Here is a 12,974-nt window from a genome sequence, read left to right as displayed (position 1 = left end):
CCCAGTCGTGAACGATAAAACCGAACTCGCATCCTCTCGCAAATTTAGCCTTCCTTCCGCCGAGAATCACCAGTGTGTAGGTGGGCTGTGGTAGTCCACAAGTTACAAAATGTGACGTGAGGTCTTAGGTCAGCTTCTCCCATATCTCACGCGCACGGTAGTGGAGCCAGGCGCAAGGGAGAGAAACGTCGCTTATGCATTCGTGGGACGGTAAGTGCTCAGAACGCTACTTTTAAGCGTCAGGTTAAAGTTGGCGCAGAGTTGTTGAAAGCGGAAGAACCATAAAATCACTCGGCCAGAGCGAAAAAAAAAAAAAATAGGGGCAGCGTCACACTAGTGGAGCGAAGACTGCGCAAACAGCGAAGCTGGCGATCCCACCTACCTTTATTGCGGTTCGGCCAAGTTCTTGCGAGGTTATGCTTCGAGACTCGGCCACGTTTTGCGCAAGATCACCCCGGAATCATCGACAGCCCAAGGAGCAACGAACACTCGGTCATTAAACAAGTATCTGGACGCTTCTGGACGCTCAAACGCTTTTGCTCGGTTTCGCGGGCTCGTAACACCGGATCTTCTGCGACTTGCTGACGTTTCGCCGCCGCTTCGGCAGCGCGATACTCGGGATCGGACCGAAGTCATCTCACTCGCTCTCAAATTGCGGCGCAGCGGCGCGGCGGCTTTCGCGCCGCGCTTCCTCTTCGGGAGTGACGCTCTTCGGCCGCCCCATCTTCGCGGCGATGTGCTCCGCGCGGAGACGGCGGGGCTTTTCTGTCGCCGCGGCGGCGACGCGGAGCTATATATCCCGTGGGTCGGTGTAGTGACGTCACGGCTTAGCCGCGGCAACCACTTCGCACGACGCGTTGACGTCATGGCTCGGCAAAGCTAAGGCCAAGCGATGCGGCGCGCGCGATGGCATCACGGCTCACGCAGCTGTGGCGAGGCTCGGCGCGGTCAGCGCAGCTGGGGCGAAGCGTTGCTAGGCGACGCATGGTGACGTCATCACCAGGCGGAGGTTTTGCGGCGTACACTCGACGGACCATCTGTGAGCTTAAACAGCTTCGCTATAGTTCACAGGGGTATGTGCCACTGCGCTTGGACCCTTTCTGCACTACCACCAGGATCGGCCCACATTTCGGCGCTACACCTGACGGCAAACGCCCAGGTTAAACAGCTTCGCTGTTAAAAACAAAACTACACAACACAAATGCTTTTAGTCAAGTTGCATATATGGTGTGTACGCAACTATACACCACATATGCTCGGAAGGGGGGAAGGGGGGAGGCAGCACGCAGCACTCTATTACAGCTCACTGTACCGAGGGGGCCTCTGTGCAGCGTGATGCAGCCGTGTACGGCGACGGATTATACTGGCGTGCATCGCAGTGCTGTGATGATTGAGTGCAACGAGCATGACACAAGCGCGATCAAAGACACAAGAGGAAGAGCGCTCGAAGTAGCGAACTCGCGGCGAATGAATTCTGCAAAGCGCAAGCGGGCCACCGTTGGCAGCGACGCGGGCGAAGCCGGGTTATCTAGCCGTGCCACGCCGTGTCCCGCGTAGTGTGGCCAATCTGGAAGTGTCTATTTAAACCCAAAAGGGACGTCGTTCGTAGATCTTACGCTCAGTGTTTGATAGTGGTGTGAACTTGTTAGTACTCGGTGGAATTGATCGAGGATTGTGCTCTGCGTACCAGACTAGTTCGTCGTTTTACTCCTGCTTCAGTGAATGAGCACCCGACTCGAGCTAACGCCCCATCATTTCTCGTGCGCGGAGTGCTTCTTTGAGTAGATGTGCGTCTAAGCATTTCGCGCTAGTCAATTGGTATGTTCTTGTCCTCTAGGATACAACAATGCGGAAGGAGGAACTGGAGGAAGAAGCGAAGATCAAGTCCAAGTACCCTGTAAATATGAGGCCCGGAGGATCTCTATTCCTCCAGAAACGACTGAACAGAGGGGTGAGACTTGCAGCGCGAAGTGCCTCAGAAAGCCAGACTGATGGGAGAAGTTCGTGCGTGCTTGAACGGATGGAAGTGCATGAAATGCGCTGACATTTTTTACACGTAAAAAGTCACCAAATTCGCTTCTTGTTGCCGCAGTAGGTATCATCGGCGAAGTCTGTATATAGAGATGGCTTTGAAATAGCCACCTGGCAGAGGAACACAACAAAAATTAAGATGCGCCCTTCTACTTCTGTTGTTTTGCAGTGGTCGTTGTGTGCTACTTTTTCATCTCGTCCTAAAATCTAGGGTCATATCTCAAGCTAAGGTTGCCTTTTTCGTATTCTATATATAAACCCATTAGAAGTTAGCCAAGCTAGCTTTCTCACAATGCAAAATTGGCCAAAATGTTACCACCAGCGCACTTTTCAAATAGTGACTACCGGGCAGCATAGCATAGTTCTTGGTTTGGCGCGTTAAATATGGTGGCGAGGAATCCAAGAAAGCGAAAACAAAGTTCTAACCGCGCATTAATAAGAAATTCGGCAATGAGTGGGCTGCCACAATTTGGGCAATGTGCATTGCGTGAAAGCCAGTTTGACACTTTATAAAGGAAATTCATTGGTCGAATGGCGCAAACATGTTCAACTAACGTATAGCAAACATATAGCCAACGCTTTGTCACACAGTCAGCAGATATATACCGTCAGGGCACTAGATGCTTCTACACGGATAAGCAGTTAAGCCATATGAAACCGAGTTTGTAAGTAGCGTACACAATGTCTTGTTCATTTTGCTAGCTTTTAGTGGTCGTCGTGGGTGAATGGGAAGAGGTATTGACAGAGTATATGAAAAAAAGTCAAAGGTCGGAAGATATGCACCACTGAAAATTTTCGAGGGACATAAGCCAATCTCAATTGGAGTCATGAAGTGCGAAAAATGGAGTAAATGAAAGCTGGGTGAAGACAAAACTTGTACAGAAGCTATGCAAGATTTGACACGCGGGGCCGAGCCTGAGCGTTTTGTAAGCGGCAGTGTGAAAATGAACTCAATGCGGAAGCAGTGAAGGAAGCAGAGTGAGCCAGAATGACTTCAAGTCGACTACTTTGCACAAGAGATGATTTAAGCCTGCAAGGAGTCTGAGTCCGTCAGTTGTTTTTATGATGTGACCTTTGGGGATAACGTGTCCAACAGAGAATGGACGATTTGGAAAATTCGTAGTGGTCTCTAGCACCGAATTGGGAACCTCGCGTCTCGCCGCCTGGTTGGAAAATAAGTGTTCTCGGCAGTACCTGTGCTAAGCGACACCAAGAAAGATTGGGGGGGGGGACTGCCTATTTTGACCACTGTTGATTGGCTGGAGCAGTATACGAGCGAGCAGGAGGCAGGCTGAGACCAGCGAATCAGCATCCACTAGGTGGACACTTACAGGATACCCCACTTGCTGCGTTTATCGTTTGAGAGCGTTCGCTTACTGCATTTACGTGGATTCTGTCGTCGATGATTGAGGAAGATTACATCCCCTCCCCGTTTTTACAAGCGCGTTTTACAGGCTTTTAACAATGCCGCATATCGAGCAAAAGCCATTAGCAAAAATCTGCAAGTAGGCTGCCCTGCAAGGCTGTTTTGAAACCAAAAACTATCATTCAGAGATTACATTTTTCCGTCTAGGTGCAATCACTAAGTGCGGGCTGCCATAGTGTATGTGGAACAACTAATGGTGATGAACGAGAACAAGGGGAACCGAGGGGCCCGATATTTTTTTAGTCAGAATCATATGAAGCCAACAGACAATGACGTCAAGGAAAGCATAGGGGAAATTAACTGTTGTTTTTAATAAAATGTAGGATTAATAAGGAAAAGAAAAGGAAAGTAATGGTGATGAACTATGACATCATCTAGCCATGCCTGCCGTTCTGGAACTAAGCGCAGGTTTCAAACGTAATTAGCTTGCTTAACACATAGTACACCGCGTCACATAGTTGTTTAAATGCTAAAATCGGGGTTCTTTCTCAGCTGGACTCGATCGTTTTCTCTATGCTAGTATCTGTACATACTTGTGAAACTTAAAGGAGCACTAAGAAGTAATGATACGTAAAGCTGGATTGGTCATTTGCACTCATGGGGAATACCCGAATGTCATTTGTCATGAGCCAAGTGTTTGTAAGCCAGAAAAAAATGCAAATATGAAAGATAGGCTTGAAGTTCCCATGCTAGCCCCTCGTGACGTCGTAAGATTTGAGCAGTGTCTACTCGGCCATAAAATAGTCTAACCTCGTTATACCTAAGCCGCATCCAACACGAAAATACCTTCGTTATATCCGATATTCGTTAAAAGATATATTCTTTACATGCTGATATTGGCGAGGAACATTTTCGATTTACTTCGTTATATCCGACAATACGTTATATCGCTATTTGACTACGCAATAATGCAAAAATAATTGAAATTTCTGATGTCATGCTAATGTACCGGCGTTGCGGTTCGGACATGAAATTCATAAAGGTCAAATTTGCCCTTAAACTATTGCTGTTTCTTTTGTGTGTCACAGCAAAAATATTTTGACTCGGGAGATTATAATATGGCGAAGGCGAAGGGCCAAAAAGTGCTTCCGGAGGGGCCCCCCGCCATCTTCCCGAAACGCACGGGTGTGACCATCCCTACACTCAAGTCGCTGCCGCCGAGCAAGTCCCCAATAGTGCAGAGCAAGCTCGCCACGGAGCCTTCTTCCGAGCGAAAGCTGGCCACGGGATCTTCTTCCGAGAGCAAGCTGGCTACGGAGCCTTCTTCCAAGGAGACGCAAGGTGGGGCTGCCCGCCTTACGCGGGTCTGGGGGGCGTGTCGTGAAACTCCTTTGCTGTTGTCGGTCGGAGCTTACGTTGAGATTCCGTGGCGGCAGAAAATATGAAGGCCGCGTGGCTAACGTTATCCACGGTAAATGTACCACGCAAGAAATGAGTAAATAATAAATGTATGATGCGGCGTGCGTGACAACAGTAGAATTGAGCACCTACTAAAGCGAAATGTCGGGGTCTGCTAAAACCCCTTTCTGTTTATTTCGGACAGATCGGAGCCATCCCAAAATGTATGTCGAGCCATGAAAGGTGCAACCTTGGCCAGTAGTTGGCACAACGTAGGTGCCTTCGTAGTCGACTGACGTGAGGCCGATGTCAATCCCCATGCTTGGCCTAAGCTACATTCCCAAGCTTGGCTCAACCAATCTTTGGCCGGATTGGTTGGGTTGATGGTGGCCCAACCAATCCTTGGCCATCATAAACATGGTCAAGATTGAGCCGGAGGAGCCTTTCCCGTTGGGATGTCACCAGCGCCAATCAGAATTTTTTTTTCGGGAAATTATATGATCTAGTGAAGAAGTTCATGTTTTTGTTCAACCAAGTTGCCCTACGGGTATTATTAAGGCCAGTGAAATCTTTAACATTCACTACTAATTCATGTGATCACGTAATCACCAGTGCCTACATAAATATTGGCATGATGAGCTAAATGAAACCTTAGCAGTAGCATTCACCATTGGGTAGATTAGTTTTGATGTTTTTCGGTGCAACATTATGAAGACTGATGACTGTTACTATTTATGGGATAGTATAACAAGCGACAAATGCCTAAGGGACAAAGTTTCGGTAAATCCACATGCCTGTCCGCCATTCATATGCTGATTCCTGTGCAGGTGTCTGTGCACGTTCCTATATGCATAATGCTGATATGCTTTAAAGGTGGCACATGCAGACACTATAGCACCAGATTTTCCTCTAGTAATCAAGATTCGCGCAGTATTCTGCTTGTAAGACTTTTGGACCGTTAGGCTTTAACTGCTAGAGTCAACTCATATTTCACTAAGGTATAACATGGTTTTCGAAAATCATATTCCTGCGAAACTCAACTTGTATCTTTCATTCATCAGTTGCACCCCATCCTTGATCTATCATCCTGCGCTGAGTGTGTTTTCTTGGATTTTAGAAAAAATGTCACAGTTTCGCCCTAAGGGCGAAGCAATGAATGCGATAGCAACACAGCAATGTCATACGAAGTAAGGTGAGCGGCTTTGGTAGCAATATGAATTGTAGTAAACATGAGCTGATTAAGTAAGCAGGTGTGCTGCGGCGTAAGTAGACCGACATGAAGAGAGACTCGATGACCACGAGAAGGCGCGTGTGAAACGGTGGTGTTGATGAGAAGCACTTCCCGTGGGCAGCGCGTGCGAAGGGACACACCTGTAGCGCTGCACTGCCGATCCGGGCAGCATTGCATGTGTAGCGTGCGTTGGAAAATGTGGCCCGACTATTACTAACTGAATGAACAAGCGTGGTGTGAGCGCGCACAAACAAACATGAATAGATCACACTGAATGACTGCAGACAACGACCGTCAAAACTCTGGCAGCAAGCGGATACGCCGCCGCGGCGAAGGTACGTGCGGTCTATCGCTTCAACGGAAACTGAGCGGCGAATGCACGCGGCGCATAAAGGAGATAAGAGACGGTGCCGTGTGGAGATAAGAGACGGTGCGAGCGAGCGACGAGCGCGGTTGTTGGCAGAGTGGAAGTGCGCCCCCCCCCCCCCCCCCCCCCCGCTCCCTCCGGCGCTGGCTTACCGCTTCCTTGCTTGCGCGTGGGAGATTGAGTGCGTTCGCTCTCCGTGATAGCGCGCGTCCCCGCACGCTTCCGCTCGGGCATACGGCACGCGGCGAAGATTTTATCTATAGGGAACCTCACGGCGACGGCGACGACGACGGCGACGCCGACGGCAGAAATCCGGTTGAAGTGTCCATATAATTGCTATCGCAATAAAAGTATTTGACAAGGTATGCCATAAACTAGTTGTTTTTAAACTAAGCTTGCTAAATATCGACCCTAATCTTCTGAAGTGGGTTGAACATTTCCTTACTAACAGCTTCCAATTCATTACCGCTAGTGGTCATAACATTCCACTCACTGTAGTTTGATCACGTGTACCACAATGCTCTGTGCTGGGACCCCAATTATTTCTAATCTATAGTAGTAGTAATAAAACTTTATTATAATCAAAAACCGGACAGGCTCCTACCCCAGTCCACAGAGGGGGTAGGGGGTTAAAGGCGAAGTTTGTCCAGCAGGGTGGTGCCCCTATTCCAAGGCCCCACTAGCACGGGCCATCCGCTCAGCTCGTTGGATCAGTCGTAGCTGAGCTTCCAGGGCCGGGCTAGACAGCAGCGCCTCCCATTCGTTCCACGTGCCGTTTGTTTCGTGTTCTTCTCCGTGTTCTGCACACTCCCACGTGAGGTGAAAGAGTGTTGGTGTTGCTCCACACCACGGGCATATGTCTCTGTATGCCGTGGGGCAGATCAGGTGGAGTGTGTGCAAATTTATGTAGGTGTTCGTCTGTAATCTTCGCAACACGGTTGCCTCCGCAGCGCTGAGTTTACCGTGCGGGGGTGGATAGATCTTTCTATTTTCTCTGAAGTATTTCAGAATTGTTGCAAAGCAAGGGTCTAGGGGTGTAGGGTCCTCTATTGCAGAGTCTAATCTATAATAACGATCTTAGTGCTACAATATTCTGTAACATCTGTTCTCAGACGATTGCGTTATCTTCTGGGAAATTGTTAACGCTGACGATACTAGAACACTTCAATCTGATTTGAATAATATAGTTGACGGGTGCGAAAAGTGGTTAATGGAATCAAATATTAACTAATATAAAGTGATGCGAGTGTCCAGAACTAATTATAATCCAAGAAGTTACCATCCTAACAATGTCCCCTTAGATTCCGTAATGTCTTTTAAATATCTTGGTGCGAACAACACAACCAATTTAACTTGGATCATTCATGTAGAGCACGTAATTAACAATGCTAATTGCATGCTCGGGTGTTTATGGTGTAACTTTTCCAAATCACCATCTACTTTAAAGTTACTGCTCTACAAGACTCTAATACGCTCCAAACATGAATATTCATCTGCAATATGAGGTCCTAGTCACGTTAACCTTATTACTGCACTTGAAGTAGTACAAAATACTTCGGTTTATTTCATTCTTGCTCACTATAACCGCACCGCAAGTATAACCTCAATGAAAGCCAATCTGACCTTTGTTCCACTAGCTAAACGTCGTAAAGTCGCCCGTACTTTCACTGTTACATAAAATTTTGCATCATACCACACTTCACGACGACCTCATACTACGACCGCGGTACATTTCAAACGCACATTTCAAAAGTAGGCATTGATTCATTTGTTGCACGAAACCTTTCTTTCAGTGTTTCCTCCCCCGTGCATCTCAGTAATGAAACCACTTTCCCTCAAGTGCCACATGCATCACCGATAACAAACCTTCTCGTCAAATACTAGCTAACATTGTACAATCAGGAGTAACTTTGTTATCAGAACTGACTGCACTCGTTTGTTTTATTTTACTGCTTTGTAACCACTCCCCTCTTTAGTGGCATGTGGCCCTGATGGTATTATAAACAAACAAACAAACAAACAAACAAACAAACAAACAAACAAACAAACAAACAAACAAACAAACAAACAAACAAACAAACAAACAAACAAACAAACAAACAAACAAACAAACAAACAAACAAACAAACAAACAAACAAACAAATAAATAAATAAATAAATAAATAAATAATTAAGCTAGCGACGTAGTACTAGATCCTATAACCGTATATCGTATAATATCCTATAATTATTCTCTCTCTGGGCATTTTATCGTGTCTAACATCTCCCAAGAACAAAGCACGGGTGCGTTGACAAGAAAATGTGCGCTGAAAATATGCGAGGACTTGGAACCGTAGTCGAGCTCTAACCCCTGTTGCTTCTAGTGGGGGGGGGGGGGGGGGGGGGGAGCAGCGCTTTAGAACAGGAAGCCAATCCAAATGAGTGCTGTATGCCTAAAGATCTAAGTATGCACCAATCGACTCAAATTAGCACTCCGCTGTTGCTTTGCTGCCAGCAGAGTGAAGCATTTGACTGGGAATTTTCTTCATATCAAGCTTAGGGGAAGAAGACAGTATTGACTTTGTTAGCCCCACTTGCGCAAAAAAAAAAGAAGAAAAAAATCAGCCTCGCACAAAAGATTCAGTGCTAAGGCAGTATAGAATAAATACGAAACCAACCTGCCTTTAAATGTATTATCTCTCTCTTTTTCTTGCAGCAGGCCTCTTCAAGAGACGAAGCGCTCCATGAAGTAGCGGTATAGCACCGACTGGCTTGTGGACGAATACGCAGTTTTTGTGATGGACCCGTACTACTGCTTTTTTTTTTTTGTAAGGCTGTTACGTGGACCATCCTTTGTGTAACTGCTAAAAACGTCATCTTTTCCACTGGATGGTGCTGTAGTTGCAGGCGGCTTGCTGGTCTGCACTACCTTTCTTTTTCCTTTTTCCTTTTTCCTTCTTTAAATAAAGTCGCGAGTTCAGCCTGGTCAGCGTTCAAGGTGACATATTACCTATACTCTGTCTCACCAACTCCGTGCGGTGCAGCGTGTCAACCGATCAGTAACGAGAGCCCATTGCGTGTTCTGAGAAGGGAGGTAGGGTTCGCCCGTTGTACAGGAGTACAGGAACAGCAAAGATTTGGCACTAAACAGGTATTCAATTTATCGGCAAAGTGTAAAAACTACCTTTTTCATTATCGAATTGATAAACTTCCACGCACGCGCGTTGAATCTTTTTAAGGTTTGCATTTAAGTTCCACTCTTGGTCGATAGAGCGCAAGGGACAGAAGCACTGCACGCCAATTATTCTAAAGGTCGATCACCGGCCTGAGCATTTCGCTATGATTTGCAAAAAACGCAAGGCGTACATGCTCATTGGCGGAATGTTGCCGATGTTAATGAACAGTTTCAAACGCTGAATTTCCGCCACAAATTAATTCTCGTGGACTAGTAAACGACATAACAAATACACTACATCATCTATGAACAAAACGCGAAACGTACTTCTTGGTTTAGAATACACAGACTATGTATTTTTTAACTACCTTGGAACGCGTGTCTCAAAAAACATGGCCGAGCAATGCGAAGCTTCGTCCAACTGTTTCTTAGAAAGCTCCCATACGTTAAATAGCAAACCATTTATAGCGCGAGAGGGAGAGAGAGAGAGAGAGAGAGAGAGAGAGAGAGAGAAAAATAACGCAATAAAGCTTCAAGCCATTTGTGCACGCAGAAACAGTTCAGGAACGTAAAAACGCCGCAGTGTGCCGTTTAGTGCGTTACTGAGACAACGCGACAAAAACGGAGGACAGGAACTAATGGAATTGGAAGTGCACCGCTACACGGCCACCGCTTCGGCCTCCACGGTGGTGGAATCAGCCGCACTGACCGGAGACATTTCGGTGGCCATGCTTTTAGCGCGGTGCTCAAGTACGGCAAAGCCCCGAAAAAGCCGCTTCCGCTGCTCTTAGCGACGCCGCGCATATACGCATGAAACCTGCGGGGTGCTTTCTCGGACACCTCTGCTTTCCGAAGGATGATAATTCCAACTTTCTGAACGTCGTAAGCCGTCAAACAGTGCCGCGTTGGTTTAAAAGAGAGAGAAGGAAGAAAACAACATATTGCCCGTTTCTTCTTCTTCTTTTCTTTCCCCCTTCTGGGTTGCACGGGGATGCTTGGCTCTGCCCAAGCCGCAGATGAAATGCTTGAGATTAGAAAGCTCTGCCGTGTGGGCGCATCGAGGCTCGTGAAGGTGAAGCTCGCAATACGCGTGAGCGTCGTCCGAGTGCTGTACGTAGAGAAGTCCTCTGGCGCCCTCGGCAATCGGTAATTGGAATAAGTTTGTTATATCCCGCGGGGAAATAAGGTAGCTGTATTAAACACACGATCCAGAGAAGTAAAATATATACGATTGGGCCAGTTGGTGATCTATAGTGTCACCACAGTGAAGGGGCGCCAGGGAGCAATATGATGCAAATTCACAGCGCGGTAACGATACAAGGACGAGACGCACGTAAACGAGGACAAGCACTTGCCTTCCTTTACGTTAATCTCGTCCTTGTGTCGTTTCCACGCTGTGAATTTGCATGCATCATGGTCCGGAGAAGTGTCGCATGCGGTCCGTGTGACCCTCCGGATCATTCGCACACGTCTCTCTTTTTCGCCCCCATACACCGTCCGGCAGACATCCTATCCTTCGTAGGCGTCAAAGCAGCGTGCTAACGCATTCTGTGTCGCCGGACACTAATCTAGTTCAAATACTCCTCTGCTTACGGTTGTTCGCTATAGCTATGTCTGCATAATGCACACCGCATCGTTGTTCGTGGCCTCTATCTCCGATTCAGTCTCCTAGCCATTGAACACAACGTTTGTTGAACACGCCAGAGTACGGGGTCGTTATACTGCACTGGGCGGCTCATGCTTGACGTCAGCTTGAAGTCACTAATATAAAGGCTAGGAGTGCATTGGTGGAGCGTTATTGCGACTAGAAGCGCTGTAAAATGGAAACGTAAATGATCGCGTAAACACACGCGCATAATTGCAAACGCACACGTATATACGTGAAGAACGAAACATACACAAGTGTGCTGAAAATTGGAGGCATTGTGTACGGTGGTAAGGGTGCGTGGTCAAAGTTGCTAGCGGAAAAATAAATTAGGGGCGTTGTGGGGAAATTTTGTCAGTTTAGGTAATTACTTGCCCGGGCTAGTCGCACAAACTATAGTCGCCAAGACAACTGGTAACACTAAGCTAGTCGCACAAGCAGGTTCGTATAGGGTTGTGGTTCTATAGAAGGTCGAACAAGTGTGCCGATTTTTTAATTCGAGTAAGCGAACCAAAATACGTTTTCTGCAGCTCAGAGGCTGCCGTGTCGCATGCTGCTTCACGCAAGAATACAAAAGTAAGACCAGAGTCCTTTAATAAAAGTATTCAAAGGACTCTGGTAAGTATTTCAAAGTGCAGACACAGTTCAGCCGGTCGTGAAACTAAACCGACAAGCCTGTCGGATTCCATCATAACCTCACCTGAAGTACGGTGTTGCTTCGACGACCTTGTGACAGGCCTTAAACGGCTCCTGCTTGATGTGATTACAGAGCCTGAGATTTTGCTGGCGTAGGTTCCAGTCTTTGAGCCTGCAGTCCAAGGGATGGCTGGCGCGCTTCGCTTGTCGGAAGCACTTTTTCCGACGGCCAACCTAGATGGGAGACAGCGTCGCTTTAGTGTACAAACACACCCACATTCTCTGAAGTGAGCCGCGAGCTATAGGAGCTTCTGAGGGCCAGATATACATATGTGCCGTCCGCAAGGACATCTACATTTTCCTTAAACAACTACTCTGTAAGCTCAGCTGATGACGGCAAAACTTTGAGCGAAACTGTCTGAGACCTAAACATTGCACTGTACCGACAGGCGAAATGAAGTCGCATATAGGAAGAAAAGCGTTGTTTCGGGCTAGTGGGTAATCCATACTTGTTTGTGTTTTAGCGCAGACTCTACAAAGAAGCACACAGAGACACGAACGGAACAGGCGCTATTCCGTTCATGTCTTTGTGTGCTTCTTTGTAGATTCTGCGCTAAAACACTAATAAGCATATAGGAAACAATTTTCACCCTGTGTTCAGCAAAGTTAGCTAGTACGGCACACTGTACTTGCGACACCGGCATAGTGCTAGAGGTGCCAGGCTCATTTTGCATGATCCATCACTGCAGCAAGCTGTGATTACCACCAAACCTCTCCCGGTGTGACACTACACTGTTTTCTGTATCCTACGACACAAAAGTAGCCTTCACAAATTCACACTCCTTCCTCACTGGAATGCCTGACTCCCCCATAGGCGACCGCTATAACGGTGAGGAGACCATCGAGCACCTCCTCTGCCACTGCACTCGCTTTAAAGTCCAACGTCAGCCTCTTGAGAGCGCGCTCAGCCAACTTGACGGTCGACCTTTTACAGAAGTAAATGTCCTGTGGGCTTGGCCTCATCCGTCATCAACTCAGAAAGCTACGTGTGCTCTAATGACTTTTCTAAAATCAACGGACCTGAAAACGCGCTTATAGTCACCCTGCGTTTACTACTGCGCGCGTGAACTACCTCTCACCTTTTG

General features: G+C 47.2%; 1 protein-coding gene across 2 annotated transcripts in view; it reads right to left on the bottom strand.

The window, feature by feature from the left end:
• Positions 1 to 12,974, bottom strand: part of LOC119462234 (BMP-binding endothelial regulator protein) — a 222,450-nt gene that overhangs the window by 25,217 nt on the left and 184,259 nt on the right. For both annotated transcript variants that reach the window (XM_037723583.2, XM_037723590.2), the window contains one exon: positions 11,894 to 12,063. In XM_037723583.2, the coding sequence (XP_037579511.1) occupies positions 11,894 to 12,063 (170 nt within the window). The remainder of the gene's footprint in view (positions 1 to 11,893; positions 12,064 to 12,974) is intronic.

This window comes from Dermacentor silvarum, chromosome 1 (assembly GCF_013339745.2).
Source record: "Dermacentor silvarum isolate Dsil-2018 chromosome 1, BIME_Dsil_1.4, whole genome shotgun sequence".
NCBI lineage: Eukaryota > Metazoa > Arthropoda > Arachnida > Ixodida > Ixodidae > Dermacentor > Dermacentor silvarum.
This window is presented reverse-complemented; position numbering and strand designations above follow the sequence as displayed.